Here is a 16,882-nt window from a genome sequence, read left to right on the forward strand (position 1 = left end):
CTTTTCACATTGGGCACGCGGTGCGTTTCTGAACCTGCCTTGAACTGATACACTGGAAAATATCATGCCGAAGCTGAAGCAACTGGTTGTAGTAATGATGAGTTCTGCTACACAATGCTCTAGCTAACAATGGACAGCTCCGACTTCGACTGGACTCTCTGGAACTCTGCCAACATTGACATATTGATGCTCGGAGTTGATAGCCCTAGTCCCATCCTGGTCCTCTATGCGGCACAAAGAAACCAAAACCAAACCTCAGGCACGGAGCATGTCAATGCAAGTCCAATACAGCAATGCACCACAGGAGACGCCCAAGACCAGTCCACCGTACAGCAATCCTGTGATTGTGAGAAGAAGCTTTGACGGGTCTTTTGAAGATAGAAAGCCTGTCCGAGACAGAATACCATAGAACAGCCAGAACATTATATTCGTGAATCCGACCATAATGTACATGATCGCTTCCAGTAGTGAGCCACCCGTTGTTACCCGTGCCAGCGGCCATACGACAGCCAAGACAGTAGGTGCATAGAGAACAATGAGACAGGAGGTGTGTCCATTCTCCCCAACCTGCAAAGCCTTGATGAAGTTTTTGAACGTGGGCTTCTCTTCCGGGAGCTCTTTCTGGGTTGCTCGTGCAGATGCACATGGAAAGCCGAGGTCGGAACCACGGCGTGCATCAACAACGGGTAGAGTGTCGACGACGTGTATGGCGGTGGACTGCGTGAAAGTTAGCTAAGTCCGCGTGTTCTGGTCATGACCCTACTGACTGCTTCAGAAAGACTTATTATGGACTTGATCTCTCCAAGTTCCAAATCGATACTCTTGCTACTGTCATCTTCAGCGTTCTTCGGTATCTTCTTGCATGCCTGTGGAGGGGTTGATAGTGGAGTCAGGTCGACGTTTGTTGACATGTTGATCGAGTATAGGTCCTGTCTGCAGCGACTTTGCTGACAAGGACGGCCTCTCTGAGCAGTAAAGCGAGTGATTGACTTGCGAGCCAATGTGACGGCTGGCTTTGATAGAAGGTATGAAGTCGACCGATGTCTACAGGATGAATGTTGAGAATGATATGGGACCCAAAACGAGCGATGTTGAAGGCTGCGATGCCTGAGACAATGGTTTGGTATCGAAGAGAAAGCTGTGGAAATGGACGGGTCGAAGCAAGTTGAATAACGACGGTGCCCTGTCCCTGCCCAAGAAGAATTGATGTGGTTGGCAAGAACCAGTGAAGCGACGATGAGGCAATCGCTGCCATGAAGCAGAAGGAAGGCGACTCTGGTTCGGAGCAGGAGCCGCCGGGAAGTGATCAGCCTGCACATTCTGACGAGTACAATCAAGAGTCTCGTCAGGCTTTCGAAACAGGACATGATGTGGTGTTAGGCATGTCTCTCAAGATAGAATTTAATTTGCCAGAACATGCCATACCGACGGATCGAACTTCTTAAGCACTGATGCGCTGCAACCTTGGGCAAGCTGAGTTTTAAAATCACTCATCGCAAATCCATTTGCCCAATGCCTTGACTGTACAATAACATCTGGCATGACTCAACTCGACATGAAGTCAGGGCTTTGGTGCAAGACATTACTCGTAAATTCATAATCGCGTTTCTCCTAGTTGATGTTTCACCTGGGATTATAGTCACGCACGCCCAGACTTTGCCTCATCTGCGTCAATCGGTCAGGCGCTGATGAAGGAGCCGAGTCCTCCTCCGGCTTCTCCTCGTCGTCGATCTTGCTACGCTTTCTTCCCGGCATGAAAGAGAACTCCAGTCCAGGTAGACGGCCCAACTTCTTCCCTGATTTGCCGATGGATTCTTTCGAGTCCCTTCGGGATTCGACGATCGAGTCATGCCGCAATCTTCCTGGCGGACTGTCACTGAGACTGTTGTCGCTGTCGCGGATGGTTCGCAGCTGGCTGGGATGCATGTTCAAGGCTGTGGAGAACTCCATATGCCCATCATCATCCTTGGACTCCAAGTGATCAGCCACAAGTGCAGTGCTCTGCCGCCGTAGTTCGTCGTGTCGCATTCGTTTGATGCCTAGCCTTTTTAACTCGGTCTTGAAATCGTCGAGCATGATTGTGTCGGTGAGACATTTGAACACAAGGCTCAATTTCCAGAACGGATTGATCCCGTCGGTAGATCCGATGAAGTTGTGAATGCTCGCCGAGATATCGAAAGCTGTGAAAATCATCGCCAGACAGATGGCGCACAACAGAATGCCGAATCGTGGAGACCGCTTGATTAGTTCAAAGACCCCTGTACCATAGCACTTGCGGATAATATGGAAAAGAGTGAAGCAGGAGAAACACCACCAGGGGTCACTGCAGAAATGCATAAGCATATTTCCATCACGTCAAAAGGGGCATGCTTACCGCATCAGAGGCTCATACGGCCTGACTTTGACGTAGAAGTCGCTGATGTTATTGAAGAACCGGAAGTTGTCGTAGATCTGCAAGATGATCGGTGGGACCGTGCAGGCTAATGTACCCAAGTAGATCCTGCGCACCCATTTGCCAGTTGAGGGCTTGAACATTGATTTCGAGTCCGTGAAGAAAGGTCGAATCTTCATCCACGCCACGACATTGTGAACGATCCAGGAGCAATAGAGCAGGGTGGCAGTCGAAGACAGATACCAGCCGTATCCTTTGAAGGCCATGAAGCAGAACGTGCCTAAAGCGCATCAGCATTCTGTCGTAAGATACCTGGAGCTATTCGCACTCACCATGAGAAAGCGCCGCGAGTTGCTGGTGGAAGGGTCAGCACCAAAGCTTTGCGCCTCACTCAAGTCAATGGGGCTCACCTCGAGTAGAATCAACTTATGCAGCAAGACACCTCTTCTCATATTCGCAACCGTTATGCAAGCCATTATAAGCAGCGATCCGACAAGAAATCCTTGACTCCATGACTCAATGATAAAGTCCTCGTCCGAAGCAAATGCTCGCCAACTGCCATCCTCGGTATCGCTGCGTCGGAGGGAGACCGGTGTGTATGGGGCCATTTGGAGGCAGGTGGAGGTATCAACGCGAGGCCGTGCGCGAGGCTGTCATTCTGTTTCTGCGCATTTGACCGCTATGGTCGAGTCCGTCTACACAGAGGGGACAATGAGTGAGATTTAAGAAGTCGTCCCCGATGTTCACACAAGGAGTCTCGGCCCGTGAGGAGATGGACTTGCAGACGATGTTGACTCGATCAGTGTGACAGGTCAACGATAGTATCCGTCCAATTTTGTGTTGTACAAGCTGATGGAAGGAGAGAGAAGGGACCGATGAGAGGGTGCACTTTCGTCGAATGGCGTACAGTGAAACGCAACGCAACAGTAGTCAGAGGACTGTACTCGCGATTGTAACAGCGACACTGAAAGAAACGGGAGAGATGGAAGATTGTATGGAAATTGGTCGACATGATGATCAGTGTAGCCCCAGGCCGGTGAACCGAGTAAGGCCTGACTCTAGACGATCCGACCTACAGTAGACACCAGCCGTGTCCAGCGCAGCGGTAGCCGATCCTCGCAGTTGGAGAGACTCGTCTGTGGGACTTTTGCTGATGCAGGAAGCGTGAACGAATGATACGAAGATAATAATCACTGGGAACCAGAAACCGGGTAAGGTAATTGAACGGAAGGGCGCCGGGCGCCGCTAAAAGAATGGTCAATGCATCCCCGACATTGTCCAAATCCCCGACTTGGGGCGGGGCTTGAATAAGCTAGGTTGACCTTGAAAATGGCTTGGAGTTAGGGCGCCTCCCGGCTTACAGTCACTCACCATCTTCATCGTGCTCATTCTGAGAACAATCGACAACTGGCAGCGATTGTATTTCGGCATTGTGCATGTCAAGGCCAAAGCTGTTTCATCTCCTTGCAGAATAATTGCAACACAGGACTGCTATGTGCGATTACGAGTCTCGATCGCACGTGAAAAAGAGCAACAAGGCAGACTGACAGACGGTCAGTCGGGCCGCGTGCGCCATCATCGACGATTTCCAGCCCCCAAGTTTGAAGACGTTGTCAAATGCCGATCATCTGCTCTCAGCTCGGCTCCGTTATTCCTTGCCTTTGCGCTTCCGATTTAGGACTCGTACGCACACATGACCCCTGCGGACCCTCGCTTGAGTAGAGAGGAGAAAGGGCAGAAATGTCCAAGAAGAGAAGGAAGATAACCAGAATCAATGGGAGCAATGTGCCCGCATGAGGCGTCGTGTTCCAGATCCTTCCGAGCAGGGAGCTAAGCGTTTGGTCAGGGTCACTCAATAGGCCTGTATCAAAAAGAATAGTAAACGTCAGTTCGATAATGATACAAGTAATGTTCCTAAGACTCCTTCACACTCAAGAAACAGCGACTCTCACTTCTCGAACAGCGCCACCTTACAGCCAACTCCGCTGGCAAGCGTGATGGTCAACCACTCCCTCCATTCGCGCTCATCTCGACTCTCGATGCGAGGGAACGACTGAATCAACCTGATCGTCGCGTAACTCGCCTCCAGCAGCGCATATTGCTGGCCGACACATATCCTAGGCCCGCCGTTGAATGGCAAATACTCCCATCCAGGTCGTAGCTTCTCCCATCTCTCCGGCTTAAACTCGAGTGCGTCGGGGCCGTAGAAGTCTTCACGACGGTGCATTGACCACACCGTGTATGCCACCACCTCGCCTTTCTTCACCAAGATGGGAGACCGGCCATCCGGACCTCCACCGACGGGCAGGACAGTATCCCTAATCGCTTCCCGACTGTTGCCCGGCACAACGGGCATCAGCCGGAGGGACTCATTCAGCACCCATTTGAGGTACTTCAACTCTTTGATCGTGGTATAGTCCGGTCTCTCTCCGCCCAGTCCATCAACTTCAGCTTTCAACTTGTTCCAGATGTCGGGCCGTTTCGAGAGTACGTGCCAGGTGTTGGACAAAAGGCCTGCAGTAGTGTCTCTCCCGGCCAAGAGGATATTGATCAGTTCCGAGCGCAGCGCATACGGATCCTGGGTGTACTTCAACAGCTCATGCAAAAACAGGTAGCGACCCGAGCTTTTCTGGCTCTTGGCCTGGTCCATCGCTTCACGAATGATGTCGTCGGCGAAACTGTGAACAATCTTGACGTTACGTGTCCATTCCGCGTTAGGGAACCACTCAGTCAAACCACTTGAGCGGAGGTTCTTCGACATGTTCTCCGTGACATAAACAAAAGCCTTGACGAACTCATTCGCCGACTTGGTTTCCAGTCCTGGTGCAAGTGTGTTCGTTGAACGTCCGAACAGAAACTCGGTCGCCGAATCCATGGTCAATCCGAAGAAAAGATCCTGCAAGTCGACCGTCGACCCGTCCCGCGGGATCGAGTCGATCAAATGCGACATGTGAACTTCGAACATGTCAAGGTCGGCCACCTGCTGCCGAGTGAAGTTAGGTCGCACCATGGCGCGCGATCTTTCCCATGCACTTCCGTCGGTTGTGAAAATGCCATGACCAAAGACTGGAATGAACACTTCCCGTCTCCGCTGTCCCAGCGAGAAGTCGGCGAACTTGGTCGACAAGATGGCCTTGATGTTCTCGGGTTCAATGGTGGAAATCACTATTGGCACAGAAGTCAGCCAACGTCGAAGACACCTGCCTCTTAAGAGCACATACTCCGGAACCGCATCAACTTGAGTCGGATGGTATTACGACCATTGCTGAAGTTCCTCAGTCTCGTCGCTTCGTGCATGCGACCATCTTTCCCGGATTGGATCATCTCCTTGATAACGTCCAGACCAAGGAGGTAACCGCCTATCCCCTTGTGCGGAAAGGCGTAGACCTCTTGACAGCCATTTTCGCGGATCATCCGCCGCCGTCGCGCGCCAGTTGTAAGCTCATAATAGATTTTGTACAGGGCGAAGACCGCCACAGAGGCGACAATAACAAGTGGGAGAGGGATCGTTGGAAGACCTAGTACCGCCATGGCAGTTGACTGCGGCAGGTATCTGCCCTGAGAGGGAAAGCTGTTCGACAATGAGATGAAGCTGCTATATCCCAATGCAGTCGATGCTGTTGAAAGAGGAACAATGACAATATTGACTTGATGAATCAAAAAGAGAGTCCTTTTGCGCACTATTCGTAAAGTCCAGACCCTAAGGATGCCGCACGGGGCAATAGCGAAGTTAACGTTAATTTGGCAACTCAGTTCCCTCTTCCGGCAGCAACTTGCGAGAACTGACGACAGTCACTTTTTAAACCGAAACAACAGGCTCCAACTTTTCTATAGCACACTGGCATCGGCCACATGCAATGATCCGAAGGACTGATGTTAAGCCGAACAAGGTGTGCTTGATGTTATGCCGAGTAGATGTGCTCGGCTCGGTATTATATGTGGTTACTAGGTACTTGGCAAGTTGCATTCGGTCGAGTACCTGAAAAAGGCCACAGGTGTGACAGATCCTGTCATTAAGAAAATTATACCATAGCCAGTGCCAACCACACTACTATGGTAGTACGCGTGACTGTTGAGGGGGCGTTCGAGCTGTCGCGTCCTGTCTAACGTTTACAAGCTGCCAACCCGTTTGCGCCAATTGGTTCGCATGGAAGTCCAGGCTGAGATATTAGCTAACTCGAAGATCTGACTCGACAAGAAACGAATTCTGTGGAGCAATGTTGACAAGTTGTGTTTCCGAACTCTCGTTCAAGGTGTAGCATACGAGTGGGCGAATACGACGCCCGGAAGGACCAGCATGCTTCTGGATAAGACCCTGAGCTCTATTCCTACTAAGCGAGATGACAAGGGAGAAGAGTGGAAGAAAGGGTTGCTACAGAGGATACGAGGGCGTCTGACAAATCCGATCAGCGGCAAAAGGCCGGTCAGCAAGGATATGAAAAGGTGTCAGACGAGATACTTTGCCACGAACAGCCGAGGCATTCCTCCCTTGACGACCGGCAATATCAAAATGATTATGGAATATCTCCGCACCGAATACACTCACCGAGAGATATCATCATCCACAGGCCAGGATGGCACCTAGGTAGAACGGCTGTTTCTGTCGCGCTCGCCCTATGTCAGGCCTTACATAGGCCACATGTATCCTCAACTTAAGGGTTTCATGGGCACCCTTGACGTTCATCTTGTGCATGACAGCAGCGTCAGGACCAGGGGCAGTACCTAGGTCGGACGACTGCCTCGGTGAGAGTATCGTCGGGGTCGTCTTATGTCAGGCCTTACATGTGTTACCTCGACTTCAATTTACATGCCCATGAACGCAGTGCTTCTTTACCCATGAGCAGCAGCAACAGGCGGTCATGTCACAATCGGGCTGACCAAGAAACTTCCATCCTTCGTGACTTGGATGACGCCGCTGCGTGAGCTGTCTGATCGGAGCCAGGTCAGGAATTTGCCAAGGCGGCGACATTAGTATCTCAGGAAATACCTGCCAGTGATTCAGTCACCGCGGGGGCACTCCTTACTGAACAAACAGCAACGAATCTGCCGCACCCACACAAACGGTGACCAGTCAAACCTATACTGCTCACCAAAAAAGCAAAAACTCTGCCTACAAACTCCTTCTGGAGGTTGTGAGTAAGTGAAACCAGCTGTACTGGGTTTTAGGGTTCTACGAAAGGGGGAGGGGGATTTGGATCCTGGTAGAAACCAAGTAGTGACAATGGTTCCAACCAGGATCTTTACCACTCAGCCACCGAATAGTGCTTTTATTTGTGCACAACTCTGAGCTTCACTGTGGATTGAAGCAAAAATGTGAATGTAAAACATATATCCGACCCCTTTTTCCAGTGCAGATTGGGGGTGGTGAGGCAGTATTCAACACCTTCCAAGACCACCAACTACCAAGCCGGTAAGACGAGTCTCAAGACTAACAAAGCCCTTGTATAGTATTGACAACACATACTGATATGCGCCCCGAGAGACGACCGCCACCAAATTTTTCCATTATGACCACGCTCAAGTTCAAATCAACCGGCAATCTATGCGTCCGCTTCTGCCTCAGTCTCCCTGACTTTATCCATCATGCCTTGCCGACCATGAAGGTTCGTCCCTCTGGAAGCAGCACCTCTGTCACCCTTTCCACCTCGTCCACGATATGCTAATCCTCCTCTGGATCCAGATCTGAAACTTCTGCTTCCTCTTCCACCGTCATTACCGCCACCACGGCCTCTCTGCCCTCCCTCTCCTCTGGGTCGACTACTGCCGCCATACTTCCCGCCGCCGCCGCCGCCACCACCACCACCACCTCTACCTTTCCCACCCACCCTAAACTCAATCCTCTTCAGCGGCCGCTCAACACTCTGCAACCCTTCAGGCCATAGTTCCGCACGTCTCTCGTGACTCACTTTCCACGGCTGGAATATCTCCTGAGGCTTATCCAGCCCTCGTAACTCGCCCACCCAAGCCTTGCAGTACTCGCCATCTGGATCATAATCACAAGCCTGCTTGACCGGGTTAAACACTCTCGCCTCACCCCTGGGATCATTCCCCACGCCCGCAACGTATTGCCAATTGCCCCAGTTCGAACTCACGTCGTAGTCTGTCAGCATACTCTCATACCACTCAGCGCCCAGTTTCCAGTTGACCCCCAAATGCTTGGCCAGGAAACTCGCCACGTTCTGCCGTGCACGGTTGCTCGTGTATCCCGTCAGATAGAGCTCGCGCTGACTCGCGTCGATGAGTGATGTGCCCGTTTCACCGCGGAGGAAGCGCTCGACCATCTCCTCCACCTCAGGCACGCCGCGTCCTGGAGTCTTCCACGGGTAAGAGCTGTCGTTCCGGAAGCCTTCTAATCGGAACAGCCGCGGGCCAAACTTGCGCGTACACAGCCTCATGTAATCGCGCCATAGTAATTCGAAACGAACGGCCGCAGTGCCCTTGTTTTCACCTTTGCCGTATCCCTGCACTCCTTTGTACTGCTCAATTCGACCGTCTTCAAATTCCAGTAACTGGTGATGTATCTGGCGAGCCGTGATGCAGCCAAGCGCCAACCATGCAGAGAGCTTGGTTGAAAAGTCCGTCCCCAGCAAGCCATTCCGGGTGTCTTTGTATCTCGTCATGGAGCCGGAGGCGATGAGTGATTCGACTCGTTTGATGCCGGTCGTACACCCTCCGGAGAATGGATGTGCACTTTTGACTTCGGACGGAAATACAGGTGGATTGTCCAGAGGAGGCTTCTCCAAAAGAGGCTTCATGAGCGCGGATTCCAGTTTCTCGTAAGTATCTGGTATTGAGAACGGACCGGATTGTAGCGGTATTGAGGTTGGCATGGAGGGCAAGGAAGGAGGAGCAGGGGTAATCTTCCGCGGTGCATCCCTCAGTGGTTCTACCGACTTTCGGTAACTCGTAAACACATCTGGAAGCTCTGAAGGCTTATCGAAGGGTATATCCCGACTGCGCAATGTCAGTTCATTGAAAAGTCTTGAGAATCACCATACTTACTCGTCAATGAAGTACTTCTCATCGATCCACAATTTGAACTCGATGCCAGCCTTCTCTGCTTCTTTGCGCACGTCGCGCTCCTCTCGCTTCTCCTCGACGCCCTCTTCCTCCGTCATCCATATTCCCGAGATGGTTACCTCTTCCTTTTCTTGCTTGAACTGCTCCAGAAGGTCCCGTACGACTTGACCCAGCATTCCTACTCGAATGACTAGGCCACTTCCCACCTTCTCCAGTTCTGATTTCACATCCCAGACCGACTCTGCGAGGAACTTTGCGCGGTGAGGACCACATCTCCAGAATCCTCCGACTTCTGACCGCGCTTCCGGAAAAGGTGATTTTGAGTCGGAGTCGGATAGCAATCCCGAAACTTCGACCTGCTGAGCAGCAAAGACATAGAGCGGTAGCACGTGAGTAAATAGCTTTTCAGATTGTTGAGAAAGCTTATGTATCTCATGAAAGACGGGATTATCGCATAGTCGCAGATCGCGTCGCAACAGATATATCAATATCCGTTGAGGCGATGTCATAGTGATTCGATGTATCATGAAGTCCACTGGCCGCCTGATTCCGACCTTTTACACTGCTCACGCTGAGGCATGAAGTAGCGCAGTACTGTTGTCACAAGATCTATGTATGCGATTGTGTCAAGCTTCGAGTCAGGTCTGTAACGGAGGCTGAGATTCTTGGTTGCAAAAGTCAGAGATTGGCGATCTTCTGTTCGAATGAGAAACAATCTTGGTTTGGCAAAATTGAAGGTGGCGATACAGAAGGAAAGCACAGGACGTCGTCTCATAATGAATGATACAATAAGTCTTACGCGATCAGACCAGGAAACCTACAAATTTAGTCCCGGCAAGTGCCAGAGAAGGAACAACCATGAGTAGGTCAACCGGGGCTATGACACGAGACTAAGGAAGCCATCCATCGATCTGCATTTCCAAGAAAGAGGTAACCCGCGCCCATCGTTGTGGTAGCTGGCAGATGCCTACGATCCTGGTTGTTTCTCAATCAGGTCAATAGAACAAGGATATTGACTTTCGAGGATCCCCGGGATGAGATCATCAGCGTCCTGGACAATGAGAACAAAGTCAGGTTAGCGATCTCGAATAACCAAAAGGATCGATCGTGCTAATCACAAAAAGAAATCCGGGGCATTTGGAGCTCTCAGATTGGTCAGTGGCGTATTGACCTTTCATGTGAACGTGCCATGCAAGCATCATTGCGTACAAGAGCACACAAAGCTAAGAACTTCTGTCGGGTGAGGTAACAGATCTGATCATGCCGATCTGCGGGATCGGTTTGTGGATCTCCACAATGGGATGCCCGATCGATCTAATAAAACAAGTCGCAGAAACGCTGTGGCTTGCCGCCATCCTTGGATCGCGTGTCAGTGCCACGCGTGAAGCGGCATATGTCGGTGAAATGCAGCAGAAGGGCAGAAGTGGGGATGCAATGTAACGGAGTGTATGCAGAATAATTGCAAATCAGAAAAAATAGAGGATTTCGTGGGTTGGACAGCTGCATGATCGAACGGCGTGATATGCTCCCCGATGACATGGGAAGTTAGTCTATCGCTCGTGTCAGTACTCGTCGTCTCGTATTCTGCTTCGAGGCTTGAGTCAATGCCGTCATGGCTCCACTGGAAACACCATGTCGGACGTTTCCATAACCATGGTACGTGAGATGTGTCCACCGCCACTTGGACTTACTCATCAATTTCGTGAGAGTCCTTGAATGTGAGAAGTCGAGAATGCTTTGCTATATGACACTAGGAAGCAGTATAGCTTGACGAGCATGGGCGAAAAGGGTTGCAGCTGCCTACCACTCATAGAGTACACCCGAGAGACCCAAATGCGTCAGCGTTGACGAAGATGGCGATAAGGGTCACGCCCCATAGTCAGTACCAGTGACAGTATGATGTAGGGCATCTGTTGCAGTTGTGATGGTGAATGGCCAGAAAATCAAATTCCGCGTACAATATCCCCGTGTTTCAGGGCACAGCTGCAGCCATGTGCCTGACAACCTGACAAGGACAGATGTGTAGTCTCCACTGGCCACGCGAGAGAGAACGTGTCGATATGGTGCAGGGAAGGTGACTGAGTTCTCCGAGCCAGGATGGCGTCGTAAGCGTTGCACGGCATGCATAGATCGTGGATGAATCTTCATGAAATCTAAACGAGGTATTTCCCGTGTCACCAAGCAAAAGCACCGAAAAGATCAGCACGTGACCGCACCCATAGAACCAAGCGCCACCAGATGCAGCCTCGCACTGCCTCGTCAAACCATCGATTGAGCCGAAGCGGCGCCTTCCGTAAGCCAGAGCTGCACCATCTTCAAGCCATCAAGCCACCCTCACATGGCACGCAGGGATCTGCAAGGTACGCGCACGTATGCAAGGTTTGCTGACGTCCCTCTGAAAAACAGGTCATTGTCCTGAGTTACAGATTTCACTCTTGTTAAGGCTTGGAGGATCAGTTCCGACAAGTGGGAGCGCTGTCGGGTACCGACTTCCCAAGGGCCGTTTCTAGTAGCACACGACGACACCGCTGTTTACAAGGAAATCTTACATCATTAGAACCTGCGTAGGCCCCGACCTGAAGGTCGAAACTGCTATACTGGCCACTGAGTCTGCCATCTTTTTCATTCAAAGCGCCCTGCCCATGAAAGGTGGAGTTCCCATAGCCCTGTGATGCCATTCTCTCAAATATCCTGGGTATAAAACGTGGCCCTGCGAAATGCCCGTGCTGCAAAGAAGTTCCGTCATTCCTTCGCTCATCTCTGACACCCTTCAAATCATTAATCAATTGCAAAATTGGATGAACAAACCCCTTCTGCACATCTGTCGCCTTTCACATGTATTGTACAATCACCAAACGAGAAATGGTGGCGTGTCAAAGTCCGCAAGAACCGGTTCATTATGCTGCTATTGCCGCTGCCGGGCTTTCGTTGACACCGTCGCTTCCAGACTCGGATTTGGGTCCATCCTCCGTGGACACGCCCTCGTTCGAAGAACCGGTCCCGCATCCTTTGACGAGGATATGCCGCTGAGAAGGAATAAGCATCATAATCAAGAAACGAGGAGCAAATAGCTTACCTTAAGCGCGTCTTTCCGCGAAAAGCTCTTGTCGCAGTAATTGCAAGGGAACGGTTTGACGGCAAGATGAATCCTCTTGTGTCGCTTCAAATCGTGGTTACGGTTGAAGCTTTGAGGACACTGGTCACATTTGAAAGGCCGATCATGGACGGGTGCTTGTTGCGATGAATTCGTCCGTGGTGGGCCGTACATGCCTTGTGGGTTGGCGGCGTATCCGCTGTTGAATGACATTGGCAGCATGCCGCCTTGCATGTTACCTACCATGGCCATCTGTGTCCCTGGACTGTGGATGTTGGACATGATGGGGCCAGGCATGGCTGGCAACGAATATGAAGGAGGGGGAGGCCTCATGAATGGAGCCTGGGAGTGAGGAGGAAGCCCGCCTTGATGAAGTGTAGGGGAGACGCGTGATGCCACCAGTAAGTGGCCATTCGAAGCCTGTGAAACAGGAGTATGAGATGAATACGCATAGGCCGATTGATGTTGTTGGGCAGCACTCGTCATGCTACCGAACATTGCTGGCTTGCCATCGTTAGGAGTAATTGGAGAATGCTGGCTGGGTGGCCGGGCGCTGTTATGCAGAGAGGACATGATGTGGTGTGAATTGGCAGAGGTGGTTGCATTGCTGGGAGAGGAATAAGAATGGCCTGTGCCATAAGGAGGGAGATTATTGAGATCATATGGTGGAGGAGGTAGTGCCGATGCTTCTCCAGCCGTAGGAGAATTGGTTCCCGGTCTCATTGGGGGTCCTGGAAGTGGCGAGAACATTGATCGCGGGGGAAAGGAGTGATTCCCATTCTGCCACGGCTGCGGAGTGTAGCCTGTATGATACCCATTCGGAGTGGTACCTGTGTTGAAGAAGGTGGGTGTGTATGGGAGGACAGGCACGGCGGAGCTGTTGGGAGTCGTCCCGGTTGGCATGCCAGATGAGTTTGCGCTCTCCGAGGCCGAGTTGGATGGCGGTGTCAGGAGCTGTCCTACACTGACGGGCCCGGGTCCTCCATGAGAGGTGTGAATTCCTGAAAGAGGAGGAAACTTCTGGGTGGACAAAGGTGCGAATTGGAGGGTTGGTAATTCGAATGCTGGAAGATTTGAAGCAGCCTGTCGTCGCTGAGTCAGGCTGGAGGGCGCATTCAGTGCATCGAGAGAAGTCCCCATTGGAAGGGGGATCGCGACGGAAGCCAGAGTGGCTGTTGGTGATTGTTCAGCGCGCTGCCGCTTGGTCGATGGATGTACGGACAAGTACGCGATTGAGATGCTGGGCTTCTCTCACGCGGCGTCGGAGCAAGACTGGCGGTGTGATGGCCTTGAGCGTTGTTCAATGAAGTCAGCGTTCGTCTCTGTCGATGAGTGATGAACGAGCCGTGGAGTATGTGCTGCGTGTGGTCTGATGATATGTGCACTTTGGACGCGCAACAACTCAACCAGCCGAAAGGCGCCGCCGACGCGCTCTGGTCGACAACTACAGTCGACGTCGAGGTGTTCTGGGGAACAGGTATGCTGGTTGCGAATAAACGCAGGTACTTTTTGACAGGAGAGGATGTTTTGTGGTGGAGCGCTGGTGGGCGAAGATCAGTTTTTGGCTGGGCGGCTGGCTTTTGCGGCTTGCTTCTCAATGGTCGTTTTGGGGCCGGACAAGCCAATTCAAATCTCGACAGGCAGGGAAGGTGATCGACACGGACTCAAATTCGGCACCGATCTGGCGGGATCTTCAGGTACGGTGATTGCAAAGCAAGAGATGAAGAACTTGTAGCCGTGTTCAATGGCTCATTTGCACAGCAGAAGCTCGAGGGATCAGAGGAGGATTTGTTGATCAGGCTGCGAAGAGCAGTCCGAAGACGATTTCAAAAAGATTGAAGAGATACAAGATTCTTTTAGGATGGGGCAGCACATGGCGTTCTTAGCGGCCAGCTGGTTGCGGGCTGGCTGGCCGGGCCTGTCGTCTGGCATCGCCTAAAAAGAGGAGAGCTGGTCGAAAACGGACGGCGGAGACAGGAGGTACTAGGTTGGGATAGGCATGGTCGCGATGATAGCTGGGTCTGGCATGGTCAGGCTCTCGGGAGAGTTGAGTGGATGTAGGTGAGAAGTCTAAAAGACAACAAGCGTACGGAGAGTGGTGCATTGGGAAAAGGGCAAAGTCCAAAGCTACCCTTGGTAAGGTGTGGTGGGCGGACGCGGGAGTCAACCAAAAGGGCCAGGGGGTCAGCAGATGCCAAGTGCCAGACCAGCATGAGCAAGGACTCCAAAAAAGCGTAGGATGGTGTTTTTGCTTTTGACATGGGGCCTGGTCAGGCAGGTCTCAGTTGGCCATGGGACAAAACAGATTCTGGACCAAGCACCTGCAGGCAAAGTTTGGCTGAAAAGGGGATCGCGAAGAAATTGGATGTTGAGGCAGGACTATGCTGCATCTAGCTTGGACCATCTGTGATGAAAAGTGAGAAAAGCACCATCGGTGGAGTGTGCGTGTCAGCTGGAGCACCGGTCACGCAAGCGCTTTGAACGACAGTCCCGGGTCGACTTGTCGCTCTCGGATGGGACATGTTAAGTCTGGTTCTGGTCGGAGCGTAGCTTTTAGGGAAGGAGATGATTGCTGCTGAATAGTGCCGAGCGATAAAAGCGAAAAGACTTGACGAATAGGTTACTGACGACGAGGGAGGGGTGAGGGTCAGCGTGATGCTAATAGTACCAGTAAGCGAGCGAAGACGTTAGGGAGGGCCCGTCAGAAATTCAGTAGTACCTACGCGTACTTATGGGAGCAGTCACCAATGACATTGATGGATATACCCCAGGATCTCGAAGGGAGAGATGATGAGAACTCATTATTATTATTATTGTGGTAGTGGTTGAGGACAATTACTAGTAACCACTTGATTCGTCAGAATCGCATAGGCGTAAGCGATGGTGAACAAAAGCCTCCGATGTGAGAAAAGCACAGCGGGCAACGAAGCAGCATTTTCCACCCTCCATCTCACCAACCACGCGCGAAACATTTCCATCAGGTACTTCTTTATCGGACTGTCTCGTCTACCTTTTCCGTATCCTCTCTAGGTTCATCAGATCACCATGATTTCACACTCATCCGACCCAACTCCTTCTTCACGATGAACACCACCCCACGTACTTCTCGCTCCGATATCCACACGCTCCCTTCCACTATCGATCCGAAAAGTGGAACTTATAACTCGGACCCAAAGGCAAGAGGAGGAACAGCTTACCAAGATCCTGGCCCCTGGTCACATTCGTGATGGTGGTCTGTGTCAATTTCACCCCTCAAAAAAGATACAGCATATACGGAGATACCGCTTCATGCTTGCAGGTCAACCCGGGTATACCTACTGCAAAGATTGCTCACAAGTCAGACACGGAGTGCACCTTCAAGGGAATCCCTTGGTCTTTGGTGGAGGTACTTTTCAATGGGTCTCGTATGCATTGAGCCAAATCTTGCTAACCTAGCTGCACGAGACCCAATAATTGCTGCAACCCTTGTCACTTCCCTTCCGATCATTAGTCCTGGATCTGGACGACCAGTCTGCAGCAGAAGCAACGACTATTCATTTCAAAAAGAGTAGGTGAATAGAGTACATTTTGACACGACTGTCATCCCAATCGTGCCGGCGGTTTGGAGCCTCTTTTGACTCCGGGACCACGTTGCGAAACGTCCACCTGGTCAATCCTTTTCGCGTATCTGGGGGTTCCCATCACCTGGAAAGTACCTGTGACACCTGGTCCGTGGAGTACCAGAATAACAATTGCCATCAGGATTTCTTGGTACCGGACACGTCATGCCACACAAGATCTCTTCGACCAAACTGCTACTGCTACTAGTGTCTTGACCTGAGACTTCGGTACGGACCCGCCGTTATTGCGAAGATATAGGTCAAGTGTACTACTATGGTACTCCGTACTATTCATCCGACCTGATCTATGCCGCCAGGAAACTTGTTCCCATAAGGCAGGTCCCAAAGACGCCCCAGAGGCTCGGGAAAAGCCTTTAGCTTCGTCAAAAGACCCGCACAGACCATCGAAATCAGCGCCATTTTGTTCACATTCGGGGGTTCATCGTGCGCCCAAAACTAAACTGTTTACCTCTTTTGTTCTGGTCTGTGTCTGGAGCTCCACTGACCTGCCAATCCCTGTTTAAACTTTGCCACCGCTCTATCGCCGGTGCCTTTCATTTGGCGACGTTGACTCTAGCGAGGTAAAAGCGTTCCGGATGATCAAGCAATCTCCAGAGCCATGTGGCTGCCACCATCACTCTGGCCGACTCACCCGAGCATCCAAAAGCGCGTCGACCAGGTTCTCAGTGGTGTCCACTGCCTTGGGCGTGCGGCCTTGATTTTGACTTGCAGCAGGTGCCATGGGCGAAAGGCAAGTTGAACGTCTTAGAGAAGACC

General features: G+C 51.5%; 5 protein-coding genes across 5 annotated transcripts; all 5 read right to left on the reverse strand.

The window, feature by feature from the left end:
• Positions 1–160: 160 nt before the first annotated feature.
• Positions 161–1,495, reverse strand: EDD37DRAFT_237492 (uncharacterized protein). Its single transcript, XM_062810565.1, has 2 exons — positions 768–1,495; positions 161–717 (listed from the first exon to the last, which is right to left on the reverse strand). The coding sequence occupies exons 1-2, from the start codon at positions 1,365–1,367 to the stop codon at positions 256–258; spliced, it is 1,062 nt and encodes a 353-aa protein (XP_062672788.1). The 5' UTR covers positions 1,368–1,495; the 3' UTR covers positions 161–255.
• Positions 1,496–3,095, reverse strand: EDD37DRAFT_237491 (uncharacterized protein). The gene is made up of 4 exons (XM_062810564.1): positions 2,803–3,095; positions 2,725–2,746; positions 2,375–2,672; positions 1,496–2,323 (listed from the first exon to the last, which is right to left on the reverse strand). Exons 1-4 carry the CDS (start codon positions 2,998–3,000, stop codon positions 1,624–1,626), a joined length of 1,218 nt encoding a protein of 405 aa, XP_062672789.1. The 5' UTR covers positions 3,001–3,095; the 3' UTR covers positions 1,496–1,623.
• Positions 3,096–4,205: 1,110 nt separating this feature from the next.
• EDD37DRAFT_237510 (cytochrome P450) lies at positions 4,206–6,057 on the reverse strand. Its single transcript, XM_062810566.1, has 2 exons — positions 5,614–6,057; positions 4,206–5,557 (listed from the first exon to the last, which is right to left on the reverse strand). Exons 1-2 carry the CDS (start codon positions 5,921–5,923, stop codon positions 4,341–4,343), a joined length of 1,527 nt encoding a protein of 508 aa, XP_062672790.1. The 5' UTR covers positions 5,924–6,057; the 3' UTR covers positions 4,206–4,340.
• Positions 6,058–7,932: 1,875 nt separating this feature from the next.
• EDD37DRAFT_676638 (DNA photolyase, FAD-binding/Cryptochrome) lies at positions 7,933–10,299 on the reverse strand (the record flags this gene model as incomplete). Its single annotated transcript, XM_062819575.1, has 3 exons — positions 9,395–10,299; positions 8,115–9,346; positions 7,933–8,090 (listed from the first exon to the last, which is right to left on the reverse strand). Exons 1-3 carry the CDS (start codon positions 9,937–9,939, stop codon positions 7,933–7,935), a joined length of 1,935 nt encoding a protein of 644 aa, XP_062672791.1. The 5' UTR covers positions 9,940–10,299.
• A 1,900-nt stretch (positions 10,300–12,199) lies between these two features.
• Positions 12,200–13,796, reverse strand: EDD37DRAFT_237557 (uncharacterized protein). The gene is made up of 2 exons (XM_062810568.1): positions 12,489–13,796; positions 12,200–12,438 (listed from the first exon to the last, which is right to left on the reverse strand). Exons 1-2 carry the CDS (start codon positions 13,644–13,646, stop codon positions 12,310–12,312), a joined length of 1,287 nt encoding a protein of 428 aa, XP_062672792.1. The 5' UTR covers positions 13,647–13,796; the 3' UTR covers positions 12,200–12,309.
• Between the last annotated feature and the right edge of the window lie 3,086 nt (positions 13,797–16,882).

Source organism: Exophiala viscosa (genome assembly GCF_022695815.1).
Source record: "Exophiala viscosa unplaced genomic scaffold EDD37scaffold_2, whole genome shotgun sequence".
Taxonomy (NCBI): Eukaryota; Fungi; Ascomycota; class Eurotiomycetes; order Chaetothyriales; family Herpotrichiellaceae; genus Exophiala; species Exophiala viscosa.

Excerpts from the sequence above, each read along its gene's own strand:
- EDD37DRAFT_237492 (XM_062810565.1), bottom strand. The coding sequence starts at position 1,367 with ATGTCCTGTTTCGAAAGCCTGACGAGACTCTTGATTGTACTCGTCAGA. Across the intron at positions 718-767 it reads TAATAAGTCTTTCTGAAGCA|TCCACCGCCATACACGTCGT; the intron begins GTCAGTAGGGTC and ends ACTTTCACGCAG.
- EDD37DRAFT_237491 (XM_062810564.1), bottom strand. The coding sequence starts at position 3,000 with ATGGCCCCATACACACCGGTCTCCCTCCGACGCAGCGATACCGAGGAT. Across the intron at positions 2,747-2,802 it reads ATAAGTTGATTCTACTCGAG|CAACTCGCGGCGCTTTCTCA; the intron begins GTGAGCCCCATT and ends CCCTTCCACCAG. Across the intron at positions 2,673-2,724 it reads ACTCGCGGCGCTTTCTCATG|GCACGTTCTGCTTCATGGCC; the intron begins GTGAGTGCGAAT and ends GATGCGCTTTAG.
- EDD37DRAFT_237510 (XM_062810566.1), bottom strand. The coding sequence starts at position 5,923 with ATGGCGGTACTAGGTCTTCCAACGATCCCTCTCCCACTTGTTATTGTC. Across the intron at positions 5,558-5,613 it reads CAAGTTGATGCGGTTCCGGA|TGATTTCCACCATTGAACCC; the intron begins GTATGTGCTCTT and ends CTGTGCCAATAG.
- EDD37DRAFT_237557 (XM_062810568.1), bottom strand. The coding sequence starts at position 13,646 with ATGGGGACTTCTCTCGATGCACTGAATGCGCCCTCCAGCCTGACTCAG. Across the intron at positions 12,439-12,488 it reads CGCGGAAAGACGCGCTTAAG|CGGCATATCCTCGTCAAAGG; the intron begins GTAAGCTATTTG and ends ATTCCTTCTCAG.